Genomic DNA, 23,168 nt, shown 5'->3' with positions numbered 1-23,168 from the left:
GACCCCTTCTCACCTCAACCGATCATCCGGGGCCTTTTGTGCCCCGAGCGCTGGTGAGCTCGAGCTTGGTCGGTTTAACGGCCGGGCTAGTAACCACGTGACCAGCCCCTCCCCCAGTGGTGTCAACAGAGCATTCATGCGCTGCTCTATTCTCATTGGTGCGAAGCGATGTCAATCAATACTTCCAACCAATAGAGGAGGCGGACCAGCCGAGAGGGCGTTACCCCCGCTGACTCCGTCTCCCGAACTTTCCGTCACGGCGGGACAACCGTCAAAGTAAATGTCCGCTTTCTGATTTATTTCCATTTCCCTCCGAGGGAAGTTGGGGCGTTTGTGAAGCGTCTCCTGCGGCCGGAGTCTGATGTGTCACTGAGAGGTAGGAGGAGACCGCTCGGCCCGTCGGTTTGATGCCGGTTCCCCGGGGAGGGAGAGGATGAAGACGGTGAGAGAGGGGGCGGACAGGATGTTTGTCCCGGTGGGGACAGGAGGGGCTCATCTGTGGAAATGTCTGAGCCCACGGTGGTGGCGATTCACCACATTGGGGGGCAAACACCGGCAGACTGTTGCCCTGCAAGCGGGGCCGATGGTCCGAGCAAAGTGACAATTATTTGTGTTTTGTTGAGACTGTACCGGGAATATGGTGTAAAATCCCGCTCCCCACACTAACACGGGTCACACAGACCAAAGAACAAACTGCCGGAGGAACTCAGTGGGTCGGGCAGCATCTGTGGAGGGAAATGGACCGTCAACATTTCGGGCCGAGACCCTCCCTCTGGACTGAGAGTGGACGGGAAATAGTCCGAGAAAAGAGGTGAGGGGTGGGGATGGGGCAAGAGCTGGGGAGTGAGAGGTGGATCCAGGTGAGGGGGAGGTGGGAAGGTGGAAATAGTGACGGGGGTGGGAGGTGAGTGGTTGGGGCAACACGGGGCTGCAGAAGATGGAAATTAATTCCACGATCGAGGAGTGAGGGGGCGGAGTCACCGGGTCACGTGGGAGACCCTCCACCCGTCACGTGATCCCGGGTCTCGCTCCCGTTAAACGCAGATCTGCAGCATCCGCGGGGTTTTGCTTCCGAGGCCCCGCCTCCGCCCCGCCCTCACAGTCCCCGGATGGGCGCTGATTTTCTTTCCGTTCTCTGTTGAAGCGGATCGCTGTCTGCGGGGCAAATAGAGCAGGTTCCCGTCGGTGAGTATTGAGGCCGGTCACCAGGGTGAAGGAGACCGACAATTTCCCATCGGAGAGTACTGAAGCCGATCCCGGGGGGAGCGGGGACCTGATGTTTGGCGGTGAGTTCCGCTAACTTCCTCGAACTGGCGGCCTTGGGGTCGGTCCCAGTTGTGAGACCTTCACACGGAAGAGTCTGAGATGAGCCGCCGCTCAGCCCCTGGTGATCTGGTCCCCGGAGCGGGATGAGGTGGTGATGCCGAGACCGAACCCATCCGGTGAGTTGTACCTGGGGACCTTTATCTCCATCACCCGGCCCGGTCTCGGATCCAAACTTCACCTGGATCGATAGTTGTTTTACATATTTCCAGCAGACTGGAAGCGGCCATTCGTCCCGTTGTGTTCTTGCAGACTCGAGGGTTAAACATAGTAATAGCACCCTTGGGTCACTGCTTCACGTGTATGAGTAGTTTCATCTTTCCCCGTTCAGACAGGACAGTGAGATCCAGATCTCTCATGTCCTCTCGGGGGTCTGGGAAGTTTATTTACATTTTCTTTCCATGACTACGACTTGCCGAAATGCTGACAGTGTTTCCCGATATCTGGCTCGGTTAATGAGAGAATTAAGTCTTGTTCATTTATCTGGGTTTCTCATAATTATGTACACTCCCTCCAGAAGTTCCAAAGGAGCAACCCAGTCTGTCTAATATTTCCACACGATTAAAATGGGGAATCTTTATTTTGTTTTACATGTACAGAGGTTGAGTGAAAACCGTGAGTTCGGTATTATCCGCACAGATCAATACATTGCAGCAGTTCATTGAGGTAAAGCAATACCAGAGTGGAACAAATCCTTATGGTTACAGAGAAAGTGCAGTGTAGGTAGATATGTGGTGCAAGGTCACATCGATTTAGACTGTGAGGTCAGGAGTCCACTCATCACCCTGGGGAACATTCAGTTCGCTTATAACAGCAGAATGGACATCTTCATGGAGCCTGGGTGGTATGTTTCTGTTTTATTTTATCTTCACCCCTGTGGGAGGGTGAGAAGTGAGAATGTTCAGGTTGTGGGGATCTTTCATTACGTTGGCTGCTTTACTGAGGCGGTGGGAAGTGTAGACTGAGTCCATGGAGGGGAGGTTGGTTTCTATGATGTGCTCAGCTGTGTCCACAGTTCTCCACTACTTCATTCAGTTAAAGGAAGAGCAGTAGCTGTGTGAAGATGTGAAGTACCCAGATGGGATACTTTCTGCGGAGCATTGATGAAGTGTGTGAAGTGGAAAAGGGCATATACCAAAGTTATTGTTTGTTCTGGCTTTGGTATACTACTGATATCTGTTATCTACTAGTGAGTACTATCATTTCAGGATCTGTGTTTTGCTGGAGGACCATCAGAGATCGCCCTTGATCCCCTGCTCCCATCTGGCTCCATCTGCTCATCCCCTGCCCATCTTGTTCAATCTCTGTCCAGCCTGTATCTCACCACCTCAATGATATATATCACCCATCTTGTTCAATCTCTGTCCAGCCTGTATCTCACCACCTCAATGATATATATCACCCATCTTGTTCAATCTCTGTCCAGCCTGTATCTCACCACCTCAATGATATATATCACCCATCTTGTTCAATCTCTGTCCAGCCTGTATCTCACCACCTCAATGATATATATCACCCATCTTGTTCACTCCCTGTCCAGCCTGTATCTCACCACCTCAATGATATATATCAACCATCTTGTTCAATCTCTGTCCAGCCTGTATCTCACCACCTCAATGATATATGTCACCCATCTTGTTCAACCTCTGTCCAGCCTGTATACAGTACCATTGCTGCAATGATATATTTCAGCAATCTCTCTTTCAAACTTTGTCTTCATTGTGAAGTTTTGTTTTGCATCTTTTCCAGGATTGGGTTTTTGATAGCTGGAGCTACCAGAGGTTTAATTGAACACAGCAGGTGGCAGGGTAAAAGCAGCCATTTCAATTTTAGTTTCCCCGTTACAAAATGGCTGCAGTGTTAATCTTTGTAATACTGACACTCACAGCATCTGATGTTGAGTTTGTTGTTTCCTTTTTCGGTTATTTTCGGTGAGCCACTTCCTCCGTTTCCAGGGTAACAGCCCGTCAGAGCTGCAGCAAGTGTTGTACTTTTTATCGCTCTGTGGTCACCGGCTCTCAGCGTAGAGACAGTGGCCGCAGAAGCAAATGTAACAGAGTGACAGTGGGAGGAAAGGATGCTGTGAGCATTGACTGTATGGAATGTATTACACCAGGGTCAGAATGAACTGAGAACTAACAAATGGGTTGGGGTGGGGTGGCATTTACAATTTAGGGTGTTGCTGATATTTTACAATCAGTTACTATCAGTGAATTAAAATGAAGAGGGAGAGAATACTACAGTTGCAGGAAATTTAAAGGAAGGAGGAGAAAATACTGGAAATGCTCAGCAGGTCAGCAGCACCTTGGACAGTCTCAGTTCTGAAACTGGGTCTTCCACCATTTGTCCTTTCAGAGATGTAGTCTGACGTACTGAGTTCCCAGCATTTTCTACTTTATAATTTTACATTTTGTTCCTGCTACACTGCAGGAAACATGGCAGCCAGCTGTACTGGGCGAGATCCCACGCAGCAAGAAGATTGAACTGGCATTAGCTGAGACACTGCCGCATATTACCAGCGGCAAAGAGCCCTGGGAGAGTTGGTGCTTGAGATATAATCTTGGGATGGGGTCTCCAGGAATATGGAACTGGCAGTGTTTGGGCTTCGGTCCACGTTGGCGCGTTTACAGATGCGGCTGGATTTTCCTCCTTCCGCAGTGAAGCAGACGTCTCCGGGGGCTGGATATTGGTAGCGTGAATCTCTCAGTGTGAGATGTGGGAAAGATGTGCGAGGCTCTCGGTGTGGGCTGTGACCCTCAGAGGTTGGATTCCGGGACATCACACATGTTTTGACCCAGATAAAATGAATCAGGGGATCAGGTTGTTCGGGTTTATGAGATGTTGAGCGAGTATTTCTGTTCTGTGCTCAGATGTTTGGTTCTGAAGTTCCTTTGGAAGCAAAGCAGGAAATGAGTTTCCATTCCATCCCTCACAGGGAGTGGCTGTGATTAAATATGCTTTTGTCTGTTTGCACCAGTAGATATAGACAGGGGTTTCAGAATTCAATTGACATTTTGAAATTCCCCCCTCACTGTCACCTGTCTATCTGCCAGTGGGAGTCAAAGAGAAACTCAAGATGCTGAAGATAGAACAGAACACAGAACAGTACATCACAGGAACAGGCGCATCGGCCACAATGGTGCGCCAAACCAGCTGAAAAGTTAATCAACCTCCCCAATAACTCCCACCTATACAATTTCCATATGCTCTCAATCTTCCTCACACCCATGTGCCTATCTGAACGTCTCTTAAAAGCCCCCGTGTATTTGCTTCCACTACCATAACAGACAGCAGATTCCAAGCATCTACACCTCTCTGAGTAGAACAACTTACCCTCACATTTCCTTTGCATCCACTCCCTCACACCTTCATTACATGTCCTCTGGTATTAGACATTTCTAAACAGCGAAAAGATACTCCTTGTCTACTCTATCTATGTCTTTCATAATCTTAGAAACCTCTATCTGGTTTATGTCTATGCTTCATTATCTCTCCGGTTAAAGTTAGATCTGGGCTGAGAGATTTATTGGAAGAAAAGCCCATGACTGGAACAAAACCACAACTGAAGATGAGGGAACAGCAACAATGAAACAGCCCGAGGACTGAGAGCACCATCCTGAATCAGAGTTTCCACTGATTCACTCAGGAGAAAGTTTGGTGAGTCTCAGTTACTCAAACGCTAGTCCTTTAGACATTACGTTTCTGTACCATGGAAAGTAGGAAATAGCTGAAGTGAGACTTAATAAGCCTAGAAATACCATTTATGCCTCTATCAGGCCCAGTTGCAATCATTCTAGATCTACTAATGTACTGTCAGCAGCAGCTCTGTGAAGCCATGCACATTCCCTCATATTGTTTGCTCATTTCAAACATCACTTCTGATGTTTCCTTGCTTGTCTGTGTTAGGTCACAATTATCTCAAAATGCGTTGAGAATTTCCTCCCTTTAGAAGACGCCGCAGTTGTCTCCTGCTGTAGTGACCGCAGAAATGTGGAGTGACCATGAACTACAGCAACATGTCATTGATTCCTCTGTCTATTGCAAGCTGTAATGATATAGTTGCCTAGAATATGTTTGAGCAAGCCTCTGCAAAGAGCAAACCCTCTTGAAACCAAATGTTCCAGCACCACATTTCATTCAGTCCTAACTAGCAACAGCCAACCAATAATTTATATTTACGTACCCTGTCGTCATCAAGTACTTTTCTACTAATAAATTGTCAGAACCTACGAATCTGTGATGAAGCAGAATTAGGTTTTACAATGTTCCCATTTGACCCTGTACCAAAGGCATGGGTTATATCTGTACTTGAGATGATCAAATGTTCTTGTAGCCAGGACTGCTGGAGCTGCCGGGGTTGGTTTAAACTCAGTCGTTGTGGGATGGGAACCAGAGTGTTTGGTCAGGTGATAGAACAGTTGATATAAAGGTAGATGCAATGTTCAAAGAGACTGTGGAAGGATCGGTTGTGGACAGGGCATCAGGTAGTGAGTTAGAAATGTGTTTAATTCAATACAACAAGTATTAAGAATAAAAGTAACTTAGAACATGGATGGTACATGTTATCACCATTACACAGACGTGACTGTTACAAGGGCAGGATTGGTGTTTGATGCTCCAGGTTTTAGTTGTTTCATAATACATATGGGGGTGGGGGGTGAAAGGGGGAGAATTGTCTGTACTAATTAGGGATGGTATCACAGCTACATAAACAGAGGACATCGATGTGGGTGAAATTCAGAAATAGGAAGGGGGCTATCATTCTGTGAGTATTCTATAGGCCTCCCCCAAAGCCACGGGGATAATGAGAGCAGATAACTTGGCAGCGTTGGGAAAGGTGCAGAAGCAAGAAGGTTGTTATCATTGTTGATCTCAACTTCCCTGATGTTGATTCCACCTCCTTGCTCCAAAATGTGTCAATGAGGCAGAATGTGTTGTGTGTCCAGGAAGGATTCTTGACACAGTATGTGTATGGGCTAACTCGAGGAGTTGCCGTACTGTATCTAGTATGAGGCAATGATGCTGGTCAGGTGACAGATGTCACAATGGGTGGCCCTTTTGAGACAGTGACCACAACACCCCAACTTTTATCATGGTCATGGACAAGGATAATAGCAGACCCTACGAGACAGTATTTAATTAGTGGATGGATAGTTGCAATGGTATTCGGAGCAACTTGAGAGTGTAAATTGGGAAAACATTTTTAAAGGGAAATGCACAATGGAACTGTGAAGGCTGTTTCAGGAACACCTCAATGCAGTTCGAGGTAGATTTGTTCCACAAAAAGTGAAAGAATGTTTATATAAACAAACCGTGGTTCACAAGAGATGGGAACATTTAAGCAACAGGGAAAAGGACTCATTATTTAGGTTTAGGAAGCAACATTCAAGCAAGGCTCCAGAGAATTATAAGGTAGCCTGGATGGAGCTTAAGAAGTGACTTAGAGGTCAAAGGGAACTTGAAGTCCTTGGGAAGTAGGATAAAGGAAAGCTCAAGGCATTCTACATGTGGGTGAAGAAGAGGATGGTGAATAGATTGAGGGTAGGACTCGGACTACTCAGGAGCAAAGGTGGAAATGTGCCTGGAGGATGCGGTGATTGGCAAGATGTTTAATGAATGCTTTGCTTCAGAGTTACCAATGAGATGGACAGTGATTGTGACGATAACATAGCAGCATGGAAACGTTCAGAAAGAGATGTTGTTGAATCTACCAATACACACCACGTTACTACAGGAAGTGAGGGGGGAGGTTACGGGGCATTGACAATGATCATTGTATCCTCTCTGGCCACAGGGGTAGTAACACATGATTGGAGGCTGTCAAATGTTGTTCTGTAATTCAATAAACCCAGTAGGTTTAATCCTGGGGATTATAGACCAGTGAGTGTTACATCAGGGGGTGGGCCAACCCTTGGAACGGATACTTGGGGACAGAAACTTTGAGCATTTGGAGAAACATAAGCTTACTACGGGGTGCCACTTTGGTTTTTTGGTGGTAAGTGGAGAAAATGGAAGGGGAGGTGCCGGAGATAATTTTCCACAATATGGACCGATCACACACAGAATATCTACCAACACTTGGATCGACAGAGACTGATCAGGAGTCACCATGGCATTGTGCATGGAAAGTTGTGTTGAACAATACATTTTAAGGTTTTGAAGATGATTGTCAGTGAGGGTGGGGGAGTGGATGTTGTACATTGAACTACAGTAAAGCCTTTGGCAAGATGCCTCATGACAGCTTGGTCTGGGAGATAAGGTCCCATGCGGTACAGAGAGAGAAAGTTAGATGGATTTAAAAATTGCCTTGAAGGTAGCAAGCAAAGAGTGGTGGTTGAAGGCTTCTCCTCAGAATGGGGGCGGGTAACTAGTGGTGTACCACAAAGCTACAAGTTGGGACATTTGATATTCGTTATTTGATAGCAATGATTTGAATGCAAGTGCACAAGCTTGACCAGTAAGTTCACAGATGACACAAAATTAGTAGATGGTACTCACGGTGAAGATTATCGTAGTTTATAGGGGATCTAAATGGGCAGAGGAGTGGTAAATAGATAGTAAAACCAACACGAGCAGCAACGGTTTCATGCAGAGGCTGGTGATGATGTGGAGGGTACGGACAGAGGAAGTGGACGAGGCAGCACAATTGTATAATTCTAGAAGCATTTGGGATGTGTAGATAGAGTGAAGAGGCCAGGAGGGAAATGGATCAAACACAGGAAATTGGGGCCATCTCCGTGGGCAATGTGGTCAGCATTGTCTCGTTGGGCTGAAGGGTCTGTGTCTGTGATCTGTTGCTCTGTGACTCTATCAGTAGGATTTGCCAGATATCACTGGACAGACATGCAGACGTGGTAACAGTTAACAGGGAATGTTTGGTCCCTAAGTGAACTGCTGCTCTGATACAGGGGATGGCAATACTGTCACATTTGCAAAGTATTCCTACTCCGTCTGACTCACTGTCTGCTTGTTTTGTGTAATTCAGGGCATCACTAGCAGGCGGGGCTGTCCTACACCGTGACCAAATGTAAACAAGAGGACAACAATCAACAATCGTTAGTCAGAATCAGAATGGCTACAGGTACGTTCACTGGGATCTTTATAATTAAACCTCTGCCCTGTGGTGCACAATAGTTCAGATGAAGAAACTTACACAGGCGCTAACAGGGCAGAGAAAATTTTCATCAAGCAGTGTCATTGATGCCACTGGTAAAGCGGCTTTGTGTAATCGATCAGTCCAACAGTCCCAGCGCAGGGACCTGACACCAGTAATGGTCGAATGACTCCGTTCACCAGGCAAAGCTCCACCTGAGTGAAAGGAGCCGGAGACCCTGAATCAGCAGGTTGAGAGTGAAACACAAACAGGAATGTGACAACGGTGTTGTTTTAAGTAAAAGTCCAGGCTCAGGGTTTCGTTGCACTTCAGAGCCTGTTTAGAGGTGAAAGACATCTCCAACTTCCATTTATAAAATTCAGAAACAGGTGATAAGAGCATTTCCGGGATTTCAGAAATTGTGTGATGATATAACATTTCAGGTTTTGGCAGGGCAGCTATCAATTGCCCCCTCGATGCGGAAAGTAGATGAGGGGAATTTTCCAAACTCTGTTTTCTGTAACCGAGCCGAGAACATTGCCAGCCTTGGAAATGGCTGAGGATCAGGAGACACTTCATTTTAGATAAACTTGTGGTCTGGTTTGGTGTATCACTGTCTGGTATGGAGGGGCTACTGCACAGGACCGAAAGAAGCTGCAGGAAGTTGTAAATCTAGTCAGCTCTATCTTGGGCACTAGCCTACAAAGTATCCAGGACATCTTTAGGAAACGGGGTCTCGGAAAGGCAGCGTCCGTTATGAAGGACCTCCAGCACCCAGGGCATGCCCTTTTCTCACTGTTACCATCAGAAAGCAGGTACAGAAGCCTGAAGGCACACAGTCAGTGATTCAGGAACAGCTTCTTCCCCTCTGCCAGCCGATTCCTAAATGGACATTGAATCTTTGGACACTATCTTACTTTTTTTTTTAAATATACAGTCTTTCTGTTTTTGCACTTTAAAAAAAAATCTATTCAATATTTGTAATTGGTTTACTTGTTTATTTATTATTATTGTTATTATTTTTAATTTTATTCATTATTGTCTCTCTCTGCTAGATTATGTATTGCATTGAACTGCTGCTGCTAAGTTAACAAATTTCACATCACATGCCGGTGATATTAAACCTGATTCTGATTCTGTTTTAATACCCCGATCCATGTCTGGTCTGTGGCCAAATGGTGAAAGTGAGTTCTCAATATTTCTCTCTTGAGATGCTCTGCTAGCTGAATTTAATTTCCCAGTGCCTCTGATGGGAGACCCGGTATAACAAGTGACCAACTACCTGTCTCCTGTTGTCACAATAGGGGCGTTGGGATCAGACCAAAATGCGAGACACAGACACTGAAGTACAAGGATCTGGACTTGACTAGAGTAGGGATGTGACAGGATTCAGACCAGGAGCAGGGACAGGAATGCAGACTTGGGCTAGGGAAAGCGGCACCAAGACTAGGAACCATGGACTAGGAGATAAGGCTTGTACTCCGAGCCTGAGGCTGGATAAGGACACAGAACCTGGGTCTTGCCTCGGGCTCGGACCCCAGAACCAGGCAAGGACATGACATGGCTTCAGGACAGGACATGGCTGGGGTCTAGAGGACTGAGCTTGGAGACAGGCTGGGGTCTTTGCTCTTGAGGCTTGAGGCTGGGGTCTTGGGTCTTGAGCTTGGCTTGCAGGCTGGGGTCTTGGGTCTTGAGCTTGGCTTGCAGGCTGGGAGTTTGGCTGCGGGATCGTTGAGGCTTGGGTTCTCGGAGCTGGGCTGTGGGATCGTCGAGGCTTGGGTTCTCGGAGCTGGGCTGCGGGATCGTCGAGGCTTGGGTTCTCGGAGCTGGGCTGCAGGATCGTCGAGGCTTGGGTTCTCGGAGCTGGGCTGTGGGATCGTCGAGGCTTGGGTTCTCGGAGCTCAGAGACAGACCGGGAACCGAACATCAACACAGAGCCGGGACTTATCCTTCGACAAGCCGGGACTCATCATTAACACGACACTAACATGAGACAGGACAGAACGTAGACATCGAGTCGGGACTTGTCCTAAGACAAGCCGGGACTGAACTTCATCTCCACACGAAGGTGGTACAGGTCCCTCCGTCAGGTAACGGCAGAACGGCCGGACTTACCCCACCGAGGCGAGGACAAGACAAGACCCTCCGTCAGGTAACGGCAGAACGGCCGGACTTACCCCACCGAGGCGAGGACAAGACAAGACCCTCCGTCAGGTAACGGCAGAACGGCCGGACTTACCCCACCGAGGCGAGGACAAGACAAGACCCTCCGTCAGGTAACGGCAGAACGGCCGGACTTACCCCACCGAGGCGAGGACAAGACAAGACCCTCCGTCAGGTAACGGCAGAACGGCCGGACGTACCCCACCAAGGCGAGGACAGGACAAGATAAGACCCTCCGCAGGGCAATGGCAAAACGGCCTGTCTTACCCCACTGAGGTGAGGACAAGACAAGACAGATCCCCCCACAGGGCAATGGCAAAACGGCCTGACTTACCCCACGGAGGCGAGGACAAGGAGAGACAAGACCCTCCACGGGGCAACGTTAGAACGGCCCAACTTACCCCATCGAGGCCAAGACAAGACCCTCCGCAGGTAACGGCAGAACGGGTGGACTTACCCCACGGAGGCGAGGACAGGACAAGACAAGACAGGACCCTCCGCAGGGCAACGGAAAAATGGCCTGTCTTACCCCACGGAGGCGAGGACAAGGAGAGACAAACACCAAAGAATGACAGACAGTTCCATCTCTGCTCCGGGGAAGCTCCGAGTCTCATTTCGGCCAGCAACCTCAGCTGGCCACGGAAACACCCGGATCCCGATCTAGCTCAGAGTGGCTGACGGCCACTCAGCTGGCTCAGGAAACAGCCAAGTCCATACCACAAAGGGTACTGTAAAATGAGTGGTAACAAGGCTCCATGAAGCAGTGGTCCTCCAACCAGGCCTAGAGATCACAAATGGTTTCACTGGCCTTCCATCAGCAGGTTGCTCCAAGGGGGCCTGACAAGACAAACCAGCCGCCCACACTCGACCCCAGCGCTACTTACGTTGCAAGCCCCAGATTCGAATCAGGTGCCTGTGATTAATTCAACCAAACGAGGGACAGCTGGAAGACCCGGAGTCCTGAGTCCACGGACCAGACCATGAACCGGAATGTGGACTTCACAGACCGGACCATGACATAACCATTATTGGGCCTTGGTTGCACCCAACAATCTGAGGGATTTAGAGGAACAAATTTGTAGAGAGATTGCAGACCATGCCAAGAAACAAAGGTTGATTCAGTAACTCATTTTAACTTTCTATATATTGACTGGGACTCCCATACTGTAAAAGTAGATGGGGTAGAGTTTGTCAAATGTGCCCTTAATCATTGCGTAGAATTCCTGATCCAGAAGTGTGCAATAAGCTGTGAGGAAATAATCCATGGCTGGTGACAGAAATTAGTGATCATAATTCCATGAGATTCAAAGTAAATATGGAAAAAGAGAGGTCTGGATCATAGGTTGAGATTCTAAATTAGAGAAAGGACAATTTTGATGGTGTCAGAAAGGATCTGACAAGTGTGGTTTGGGACAGGCTGTTCTCTGGCAAAGGATTAATTGCCAGAGTTGATTGGCTATATTTAAGAGGGAGTTAGATATGGCCCTTGTGGCTACGGGGGTCAGGGGGTATGGAGGGAAGGCTGGGGCGGGGTTCTGAGTTGGATGATCAGCCATGATCATACTGAATGGCGGTGCAGGCTCGAAGGGCCGAATGGCCTACTCCTGCACCTATTTTCTATGTAAGAGGAAGGTCTTCAGAAGTGAAATTTTGACAGTGTGGAGTTTGTATGTGCCTACCAAAATAATAGTTGAAAGGTAACTGGTGCAGGGAACCTTGGTTTTCAAGAGATATTGAGTCTCCGGATATTTTGTTCCTCTAAATGCCTCAGACTGTTGGGTGCTACCAAGACTCATTAATGACTACAATATCATAATTCCACCCCCTGAGCTCATCTGACTTTTCTTTTATTCGTCATTTGTAGATATCTAAAAGCTTCCCAATAGTTTTTGTTATTTTTTTTTGCCCTCTCTTTGGCTTTTATGTTGGCCTTGGCTTCTCATTTCAGCCATGGTTGTGTCCTCCTGCCTTTCCAATGCTTCCAATTCTTTGGGATGTATTGATCACTGAGCTCCTGAATTGCTCCCAGAAACTCCAGCCATTGCTGCTCCTTGTCACTCCTACCTTTTCCCTTCCAAAAATTTTGGCCAGCTTGTCTGTCATAAAAAAAAAATGGAGAGGTTCAGTATGGAAACAGGCTATTTGGCCCATGTAGTCAATGCTGAAAAAAACACATAAGCTGTCTGATGCAACTACCTGCACCGAGACCATCGCCCTCCATACCCCTACCATCCAGGCTCCCAAACAAACTACTTTTAAATGGTGAAACTGAGCTCATATTCACCACTTGTGCTGACATCTCATTCCACACGTCATGACCATTTCAGTAAAGAGCTTTTCCAAATGTTTCTGTTTAATTTTCACCTTCCCCCCCCTTACCCATGACCTCTGGTTGTCATCCCAACCAACCTCAGTGGAAAAAGCTGCTTGCATTTACCCTATCTATGCCCTCATAACTTTGTATACTTCGAACAAATCCTCAAAGTAATGTATGATTTCCTTGTTGATGTTTAGAGCATTTTTTAGCTGTACAAGATGATGAGGGGCATTGATCATGTGGATAGCCAGATTTTTTGTTCCCAGGGCTGAAATGGCTAACACGAGGGGCATAGTTTTAAGGTGCTTGGAAATAGATACCGAGGGGATGTCAGGGGTAAGTTTTTTACACAGAGAGTGGTGGGTGCGTGGAATGCACTGCCAGCTATTTGTGTGAGAGTGTTTCAATTACTGTGGGGCCAGGAACCCATGCAGCTCAGTGAGAACAGGGAATAATACCAATGGAGAGAGTCAAACTGAGCCAGGTCACAGACTGGAGATGGCAGAAATACCCCATTCTTATAGAGACAGGAAGAGCATCAGAGAATTTGTTGGTCATTCCAGATACAAGCACTGTGCCCAGTTAGAAGATGATTTCTCTCTCCAACTTGGGTTGAACTGCACTGGAACAGTGTGATGTCACATCACACCTTGACAACTCAAGTGATCTCATTTGAAATGTTGTCCTACACCTATTGATGGATTTTGTAAATCTTTTTACAGGTTACAAATGACAAGGAATTTGTCTGTGGGAATCTCGAACACAACACGCCAATTTTGCTGTCTCTGACCAGATATTTAAGAAGTGGAGCAAGGATTCACTCGATCATCCTTCCTGCTCAGACTCATTCGAAGAGATTCATTCGATCATCTGACCGACTGGTATTCCCGTCATTTTACACAGCGGGGAACCCATTCATCTGCTTCAGACAGTGGGAATGGATTCACTCCGTCATCTCGTATGAAGGTACATCAGCAAGTTCGCACTGGGACAAGGCCATTCACCTGTTCTGTGTGTGAGAAGGGATTCAGGCTGTCTTCCCACCTGTGGACACACCAGTCAGTTCAAACTGGGCAGAGGCTGGTCATCTGCTGAATTTGTGGGGAAGGATTCACTTGGTCATCTGAACTAATGGCTCACCAGCGACTTCACACCGGGGAGCGGCCATTCATTTGCTCAGACTGTGGGAAGGAATTCACTTGCTCATCTAAGCTAAAGGTACATCAGCGAGTTCACACTGGGGAGTGGCCGTTCACCTGCTCAGACTGTGGGAAAGGATTCACTGAGTCATTTCCCCTCAGAAGGCACCAGTCAGTTCACACCGGGGAGCGGCCATTTACCTGCTCAGACTGTGGGAAGGGATTCACTGAGTCATTTCACCTCAGAAGGCACCAGTCAGTTCACACTGGGGAGAGGCCATTCACCAGCTCGGACTGTGGGAAGGGATTCACTCGGTCATTTCACCTCAGAAGACACCAATCAGTTCAAACTGGGAAGAGGCCATTCACCTGCTCAGACTGTGGGAAGGGATTCACCGTATCAGCTCACCTACTGATTCACCAGTCAGTTCACACTGCAGTGAGGGATTTCACCTGCTCAGTCTGTGATAAGACATTCACTCAGTCATCCAACCTGCAGAGACACCAGCAAGTTCACACTGGGGAGAAGCCGTTCACCTGCTCAGACTGTGGAAAGGGATTCACTCGGTCATCCCACCTACAGAGTCACCAGCGAGTTCACACTGGGGAGTGGCCGTTCACCTGCTCAGACTGTGGGAAGGGATTCACTCAGGCATCTCACCTACGGAGACACCAGTCGGTTCACACTGGGGAGAGGCCGTTCACCTGCTCAGTCTGTGGGAAGACATTCACTCAGTCATCCAACCTACAGACACACCAGCGAATTCACACTGGGGAGAAGCCTTTCACCTGCTCAGACTGTGGGAAGGGATTCACACAGTTAGCTAGCCTACAAGGACACCAGTCAGTTCACACTGGGAAGAGGCCGTTCACCTGCTCAGACTGTGGGAAGGGATTCACCACATCGTCTCACCTTCTGAGTCACCAGTCAGTTCACACTGGGGAGAAGCCATTCACCTGCCCAGACTGTGGGAAGAGATTCTCTCAGTCATCTCACCTACATACACACCAGCGAGTTCACACTGGGGAGAAGCTGTTCACCTGCTCACACTGTGGAAAGGGATTCACTCGATCATCCACCCTACAGAGTCACCAGCGAGTTCACACTGTGGAGTGACTGTTCAGCTGCTCAGACTGTGGGAAGGGATCCACTCAGGCATCTCACCTACCGAGACACCAGTCAGTTCACTCTGGGGAATGGCCATTCACCTGGTCAGACTGTGGGAAGGGATTCAGTCAGTCATCTGATCTGTTGGCACACCAGTGAGTTCACACTGGTTAGAGGCTGATCACCTGCTCAGACTTTGGGAAGAGATTCTGTCAGCCATCTCCGCCAAATATGCATCATTGTGTTCACACTGGGGAGAGGGCCGTTCACCTGTTGTGAATGGGGAAGGGATTCACTCAGTAATCTAACCTTGTGACACACTACCAGGTTCACACTGGGGAGAAAGTTTCAATAAGCTGCATGCTGGATATTTGTCCATCACCGTTGCTGAATGCAATTTTGAGAGTGACTGTCGGTGCTGAACTCTGCAATTATTGTTGCTGCTCACCACACCCAGTTCTGCACCCTGGTCACTGGGCATGGGAGGAGTTTCTTCTGCATATTCACCTTTAATGGGACTGGAGTTTAATATTCTGGATCTGAGACAAATAAATCAGTTCTATTTTAAACTCTGTCTTCAGTACTTAGTGAATTTATAACACACCTAGTGTACAGTAGAGAGTCAACTGAGGTTGGCTGGACACTGCCAGTGATTGTGATCCACAACAGTCCTTTAAAATCCTCCACTGTTGTTCTCCTTTCGCTCTCCCTGTGGGATAGGTTCCAGTCACCACTCTTGGGTGAAGACGTTTCCTTTGAATTTTCTGCAGACTGAAGAAGTTGAGCTGACTGCAGTTCTGTCTGAGATGTTCTTTGCCTCTCAATTCTCTGGGCTGAGGAAGAATGCCATTGGGAATTAACCACCTTATTCAGGTCTTATTTCCACATTATGGTTCATTTTTTCCTGCTTCTAAAGGGTTGTTAGAGAACACCACTGTCCTCCAAAGACTGAAAGCAGAACGGGAAACCATCAGTTGAATGTTCAACGGAGCAGGATCAGAAACCAGAGGCGGGTCTGCACAGGGCAGAGTTTGGGGCTCTGGACGATGGTCGGGGTGAGAACGTATGATGAGGAGAAGGGAATCAGCAGTGGGGCGTGGTAACGAATGACAGAGTAGCAACATTTGGAAACTGATTGACAGAGAAAATAATTTGTTTGTCTGACTGACGACACAAACAATACCTGTGGTGAGATGCTCCACTGGTTGAGGACGTGTGTGTTGGGAACGGTTACATCTATTGAGGGAGTTGTTCCTGCTTGTTTATCCCATAATATTAAATCCAGATGGTTATTTTAGATTACCCTCTGTGTAATAATGTATTGGTTATCATATAAATTGTGAGATTCTGTCCCGATCTGGATCAGGCTTTATGGTGCTCTGATGAAGTTATGGTAGTCATTCCTAAGTTTGTATTTTAAAGCAAGATTTTGGTGAATGATATTTGCCACTTGATTGTAGCTGCATAGGTAATCAGATTGAGTTAAACTGCTGCAGGATCCTGGAATGAGTTTGATTGTGTCTGGTTTCTCTTGGCATTTTCTGCATTGATTGCTCGTTTGTTTGTATTGTACGTATTTTTTTTATTTTTTTTTGTTAACCACCTTGTCCTGTACTTCTGCAAGGAATCCCTCTGTATCTGGGAAGAGGTCTCCAACTCTCAGTTTAGATACAGGTTTCCCCCGCCATCCGAAGGTAGAGTGTTCCTATGAAACAGTTCGTAAGCCGAAATGTTGTAAATCGAAGAAGGAATTAACATTTATTTATATGGGAAAATTTTGTGAGCATTCGCAGACCCAAAAATAACCTACCAAATTATGCCAAACAACATTTAAAACCTAAAATAACAGTAACACATAGTAAAAGCAAGAATGATATGATAAATACACAGCCTATATAAAGTAGAAATACTTTTCCACAATCATTACTGAACTGTTCTCCGTAGCGAAAATCTCACGTAAGCGCCGTCGGCAGAAAATCTCACGCAAGGGCTGTTGGCAAAAACACGGTGCAAGCGCTCTCCAGTAACCTTTAAGCTATGAAGCTGCAAAATCATACCAAATAACACGTAAAAATACACAGCCGATATAAAGTAGAAATAATGTATGTACAGTGTAGTATCACTTACTGGAATTGGGAAGACAGCGCAGAGCACACGGATGATGGTGTGTTAGACTGAATTGATGCTGGTTGTCTGGTGTAGTGGCCCCCACCCTCCAGGCCGTCAACCCGATACATTGCCGCGAAGAACGCAGGGGTACAGCGGTAATCGGGAGGCATCCAGCACATCTTAAAAAAAAAAAAAGCCAAAACAAACATGCTAATTAATTAGGTGCCACCCGTTATTGTCGGCCCAGAAGAGTGCTGATTTCCGATTGCGTCGTCTCTGATCTGGGCTGACAATTATGTGTCGGCACCTAATTAATTAGCATTTTTATTTCGGCTTTTTTCTTGTGTTGTGTGCCTCCTGGCTGGCTTTGCATTCTCTGCGAATCGGTATCTGTCCATGGCCTAGGGGTTGGGGTGGTGGGACACTGGGGTGTCATCTCGTCACCTGTTTCCATTAGAGCAGGCAGCTCTTTACCTTCTATCTCTGCTCGCCTCGATGTCGAAGGTCGAGGTTCGTCGTCTGCTGTGGCTGATATGGGAGGCTTGCTTGACTGCTGAGCCTCGCGCAGTTTCCTATCACACAGTTCTTTGTAAGGACTCAAACCATCCTGCAAATATCCCCTAACCCAACGTACCCTTTCAAAATTAAAGTCGTAATTTATCATTACTCATTCGGTTGCGATTGTTATCCTTTTTTCTCCCAATTGCATCAGCTCTTCATCTGTCAGTACTTGGTGATAGGATTCCAAAACCTCTACAACATCATGCTCGTCAGCTTCCACAAACCAAACTCACATTGTCCTTACTTCGTTCAGCACGATCAAAACGCTTAGTTATGTCTATTTTTACCGTAAGTGTAACACCCTAACGAGCTCTTTCAGGCTTTTCCGATACCATAGAACTCATCTTGCAAACGGCTGCTCACAGGCACATGTTAAAGCAAAGCAGTTCCCAATCCGGGGAGAGCGGCTGCTCGGGGCGTGCTGATTTTTTATCGTGCGCTGATCTTTTATCGCGCGCTGAATCTTTTTTTCGTAACAGTGAAAACACCTTTTGAAAGCGAAAACAGGGTACTAATGTAGGTCTTCCGTAACAGTGAGGTTTCGTAAAGCGAACGTTCGAAAAGTGGGGACACCTGTACTCGGTACTTCCTTGCCAACATCTAGTCTGCTCAGATCGTTGGGATGTCTCCCATGGAGGGTCAAACTCATTCCACTGGTTAATGTTTTCTTCCATGTTCATGATTTATTTTTCTGAGTTAGCCTCTCATTTAAGTTTTCTAGTCTGTATTTCTTATCACAATTGCATATACAGACATGGAGCGTTGAATCCTGTTCATTTCTGATGAAAATACATACTTAGTAGTGTAAGGGGTTTCTTCTTCATGTTAACTGCTACGGCTAATAAAATGGCTTCTCTGTAATATTAACTGTTGACGTAAGGGGTTCTCTGTAGCAGCATATTTGGGTTATAATCATAGATGACTTTGGAGTGCCATTGCTAAGCAACAGAATAGATGTTATTCTTTCTTGTGTGTGAAAGCTATTGATTTTGGTGGGCTTTGTTCAGAAGGCACGACGGGGACAGAGAGAGGAGACGCGACCCGCGAGATGCTGTAAGCTGGGCGACTGAACAGACCCCGAGCGGGAGTCTGAGGCCCAGGGTCTTCGGCAAGGAGAGGAGACGAGGACAGACTCGTGAGGAGTGTTTTGGTCGACCACCGAGGGTGGTCCCATTCGAGGGTCGGCAGAGTTCGGAGGAAAGAATACCTGATTCGTGACCTCCAACGATTTATTTGTGCACACAACTGATGGAGTTACTGACTTGGCGCCTTGATTGTATTTGTTTCTACTAACCCATCACCAAGAAGTACTCATGAAGTGTAATCATTTAATGGCATATGGTGTACTGTCTGTTATTTGGCGGTGTGGGGTACATCACACAGCATCCACACAAACTCGATTACCCAGTTTGGCAGAGCCGGAGACTGCTCCCCCGAGATGAAACCAAGCTGAGCGAGCCTGAGGCTTACCAGAAGGCTACAGAAGTTTTATCTGACTGTTGTGTTTTTTTTTCCATGTGTGTTATTTCTCTTCCTCCTCCTGTCCATGGTAGTGCTAATCTTAAGTGGGTCTGAGTGTAAATAGGCTTTTTCTAAAGTTGTCATTTCAGTTCTTATTTATCTTTCTAAATTTTACTGATTGAAATGGGACTAAGATATTTTCATTAAAAAAGTCAATGTCGGAAATGATGAAAATATTTTTTGCCTTTGTTGTATTTGTTAACTATTGAGCTCTGTGTGGCAGGTTTTTAAAGCCTTGAACTAAATTTTGTCAAAGTTTTCCCTATTTTGCACTACTTTCTATTGTCTTTGCTTGTTGATATTCCAGATACGTGGGTATCAAGAGTCCCGATGATGGGTCTTGGCCCGAAATGTTGAATCCCATCCATAGATGCTGCCTGACATGCTGACCTCCTGCAGCAATTTTTATGTAGTTTTCTAGATTTCTAGCATCTGTAGGTCCTCTTGTTTCCCAGATACTTATATGTTCCTTGAAAGAACAAGCCAAGAACAAGCTGGTAGTGGGATAGTGTGGCTCTGTTGCTAAAATATTAAATAAAATCATTAGAAAGAGGTGGCATAGGGTTGGAATGTGTAGAATCTGTGGGTAGAATTAAGGAAGAGCAAATGTAAAAAAAAATCCCTGATGGGAAATGTGTAGACACCTCTAAACAATAGTAAGTCTGTGGTCCACAAATGACAATGGGAGAGAGAAAGTGCGTGCCAAGAGGGCAATCTTACAATAGTCATGGGGGATTGTCATGCAGGTGATTAAGAACATTAGGATGATGTTGGTTTCAAGAGGAGGAATTCCTAGAATGCCTACAAGATACTTTTCTAAAGCAGCTCATGGTTGAGCCCACTTGGTGATCAGCTATTCTGGATTGGGTGTTGTAATGAACTGGAATTAATTAGGTCACTGAAGTTCAAAGAACCCTTAGGGGCAAGTGATCTTAATATGCTCAAATTCACTTTGACATTTGAGAAGGAGAAGCTAAAATCAGATGTGGAATAAAAAGAATTAGAAAGGCATGAGAGAAAAATTGGTCAAAATTGATTTGCAAAGAACATGGGCAAGGATGAAGACAGAGCAGCAATGTCTGGAGTTTCTGGAAGCAATTCAGAAGGTACAAGATATACACAGTGGCAGGCAAAAGTCTGGGCATCCCTGGTCAAAATTTCTGTTACTGTGAATAGCTAAGCGAGTAAAAGATGACCTGATTTCCAAAAGGCATAAAGTTAAAGGTGACACATTTCTTTAATAATTTAAGCAAGATTACAGTTTTATTTCCATCTTTTACAGTTTAAAAATAACAAAAAAAGGAAAAGGGCCCGAAGCAAAAGTTTGGGCACCCTGCATGGTCAGTACTTAGTAATACCCCCTTTGGCAAGTATCACAGCTTGTAAATGCTTTTTGTAGCCAGCTAAGAGTCTTTCAATTCTTGTTTGGGTAAATTTCTGGGTTCAGTCATTAGCAGCAAAGTACTGACTGTGGAAATTACAAATCAGAATATTATTGGAGTCACAGAGCCCAGCAGCACTGAAACAGGCCCTTCGGCCCTTCTAGTGAATGCCGACCTGTTTCTGTTTTTACTGCCCAGTTCCAATTACCTGCACCATAGCCTCCATACACCTCCCATCCATTGTCCTCACCCAAATTTCTCTTTAGTGTCTAAATCGAACCCACATCCACCACTTCCACTGGCAGCTCATTCCACACTCCCATGAACCACTGAGTGAAGAATTCCCCTTCAGACTCCCCTGAAAGAATTCACTTTAACCCTGAACATATGCCTAATGTGGGGGTGCGAGGGAAGATGGGGTAGAGAGGGAAGATAGTAAGGGGAGGGGGTGGTCGAATGCAGAGAGGGAAACAAGATGGAGTGTTTATACTTAATATCTTTCAGAAAAAGTAATTGTTTGAACTTACTTGCTGCAAACCTACTATCCACACCCTGCACATTCTCAACCAAATTATTGATCTAGATGACAAGTAGAAATGTTCAAAGTAAATTTTATTATCAGAGTACATATATGTCACTACATAGAACCTTGAGATTATTTTTCCTACAGGAACACTTAGCAAATCTATAGAATAGTAACAGGATCAATGAAAGATCAAGTAGAGCATAGAATTCAACAAACTGTGCAAATGCAAATATAATTAAATATCAATGAATAATGAGCCCAATGGAATGTAACCCTGGGGAACCTCACTAGGCTGGGCCTTGAGTCCAATAAACAGCCTCCCACCATCACTGTCTGCTTCCTACCATCAAGACAACTGTGCATCCAGTCAGCCAGCTCTCCCTGGATCCCATGTGATCTGACTTTCCACAGCAACTTACCATGCTGAACCGCATCAAAGGCTTCACCGATGCCCATATCAGCCGCGATTCTGGGACAGATGTGTCACGGATCAGAGGGCATAGATTTAAACAGAGGACGAAGAGGTGAAGAAGAGATTGTTCACTCAGGTGGTAATTGAAATCTGGAACACACTGCCCGAGGTGATAGAAGCAGGTCCCTTCACAATATTTATGATGTAGATGAGCATTGAAACTGCTGAGATACAGTCGGCAATGAACCAAGTGCTGATATTTGGGACCAGTGTAGACAGTGAGTGGATGGTCAGAACAGGTATGGCCGGCCAAAGGTCTGTTTCTGTGCTGTGTGATCCATCACTCCGGACATGACAAATTAACGACGGTGGCACCACAAGGCATTGATTTCAAAACTACACACCCCTCTCTAGCCTGAAATAAACCAGGCTGCACCCTTTTGTCACCACTTGTGAATATCCATACTGTCAAGGTAACGTACAGATTGGTCACTTCTCCGAAACAACTGGCAATTGATAAAGTTCCTGTGTCTTCTTACATTAACGTTGCTTCCTGACAGCAAAACTTACCCTCTCACTGTGTCAGAATCAGTGATTAAATCCGGCCCCAAACACTGTGCTTTCATCCCTGCACATTGTAACTTGAACCATCTCACTGAGGGTCTGATGGAGACACAACCCCTGCCCTCTGCACATGTGATCACATCTCCCCTGCTTCTGACATTTCAAATACCCTCAGAATGGTTTTCTGATTCAGTCTGAAGGTTATAGTACATTCAGCTCGTCGTCAGACCTGACAAACCATGTCTTCCCACAGCTGGTTCCACCTGTTGGTGTGTCCTCTTTCCTCCACCTCCAGGGAAGCTGCATCTCCACACCAACTCCTCACTAGAGACGACAGCCTATGTCCATGACACAGGAAATCACATCTCTGTCACTCTTCTGATACTGTGTCTGACCTGCTCACCTCCGGGTGTCCTCCTCAACAAGCTTCTTCCTCAGTCACCATCTGTGAAATTAGAAAAACATACAAATAAAACGAACTATCAGACGGTTTCTGTATCCCTCCAACCCGGACCATGGTCCCTGGTTAAACCTGTCTCCCCTCAGCCCCTTCCTTTTTCCCTTTCCCTTTGCAGATTCCGGATATGCCACCAGATCAGAATCCACTGTGATATCTCACAAGATCGCTGACACCACCCCGCTTCCAATTTGCCCTCGCAGCCCATGACGGGAACAGCTGCCCCAGACTCTGGAACTCTGTAACAAACACAATGTTAGCAGCAAGATTAGACAGTAATTAATATGAAGGGAGAATCGTTGCTTCCTGAAAGGACACGCGAGCTGAGCTGTCTGATCCAATGGACCAGAGCCTCTCTTGTTTACAGCTTAATTTGCTCCGTGTCCATCCTCCCGGGTAAAGGAACGTCCAATCATCTCACTTTCTCCCACCTCCCCTCCACCCGCCTACCACTCACCCGACACCCTCAATCCATCCTTAACCTCAACCAACA

At 46.4% G+C, this 23,168-nt stretch overlaps 2 protein-coding genes across 10 annotated transcripts in view; one reads left to right on the top strand and one right to left on the bottom strand.

Moving 5' to 3' along the window:
• The window catches only part of LOC140207831 (uncharacterized), a 139,248-nt gene that overhangs the window by 14,717 nt on the left and 101,363 nt on the right, over positions 1-23,168 (bottom strand). Inside the window, exons 8-9 of the mRNA XM_072276390.1 lie at positions 21,662-21,711; positions 1,226-1,392 (exon numbers count right to left, since the gene is read on the bottom strand). Coding sequence (XP_072132491.1) covers positions 1,226-1,392; positions 21,662-21,711 — 217 coding nt within the window. The remainder of the gene's footprint in view (positions 1-1,225; positions 1,393-21,661; positions 21,712-23,168) is intronic.
• LOC140208476 (uncharacterized) lies at positions 260-19,508 on the top strand. 9 transcript variants are annotated; one of them, XM_072277157.1, is made up of 5 exons: positions 1,095-1,185; positions 4,827-4,980; positions 8,309-8,404; positions 13,619-16,198; positions 18,821-19,508. In XM_072277157.1, the coding sequence occupies exon 4, from the start codon at positions 14,028-14,030 to the stop codon at positions 15,150-15,152; it is 1,125 nt and encodes a 374-aa protein (XP_072133258.1). In that variant the 5' UTR covers positions 1,095-1,185; positions 4,827-4,980; positions 8,309-8,404; positions 13,619-14,027; the 3' UTR covers positions 15,153-16,198; positions 18,821-19,508. The 9 variants fall into 9 exon arrangements, with proteins under 9 accessions (XP_072133264.1, XP_072133263.1, XP_072133258.1 ...); XM_072277159.1 differs by having other exon boundaries at positions 1,127-1,185; positions 4,831-4,980; XM_072277161.1 differs by lacking the exon at positions 1,095-1,185 and adding an exon at positions 1,321-1,442 and having other exon boundaries at positions 4,831-4,980.

The sequence above is a fragment of the Mobula birostris genome, chromosome 13, assembly GCF_030028105.1.
Source record: "Mobula birostris isolate sMobBir1 chromosome 13, sMobBir1.hap1, whole genome shotgun sequence".
Lineage (NCBI taxonomy): Eukaryota > Metazoa > Chordata > Chondrichthyes > Myliobatiformes > Myliobatidae > Mobula > Mobula birostris.
This window is presented reverse-complemented; position numbering and strand designations above follow the sequence as displayed.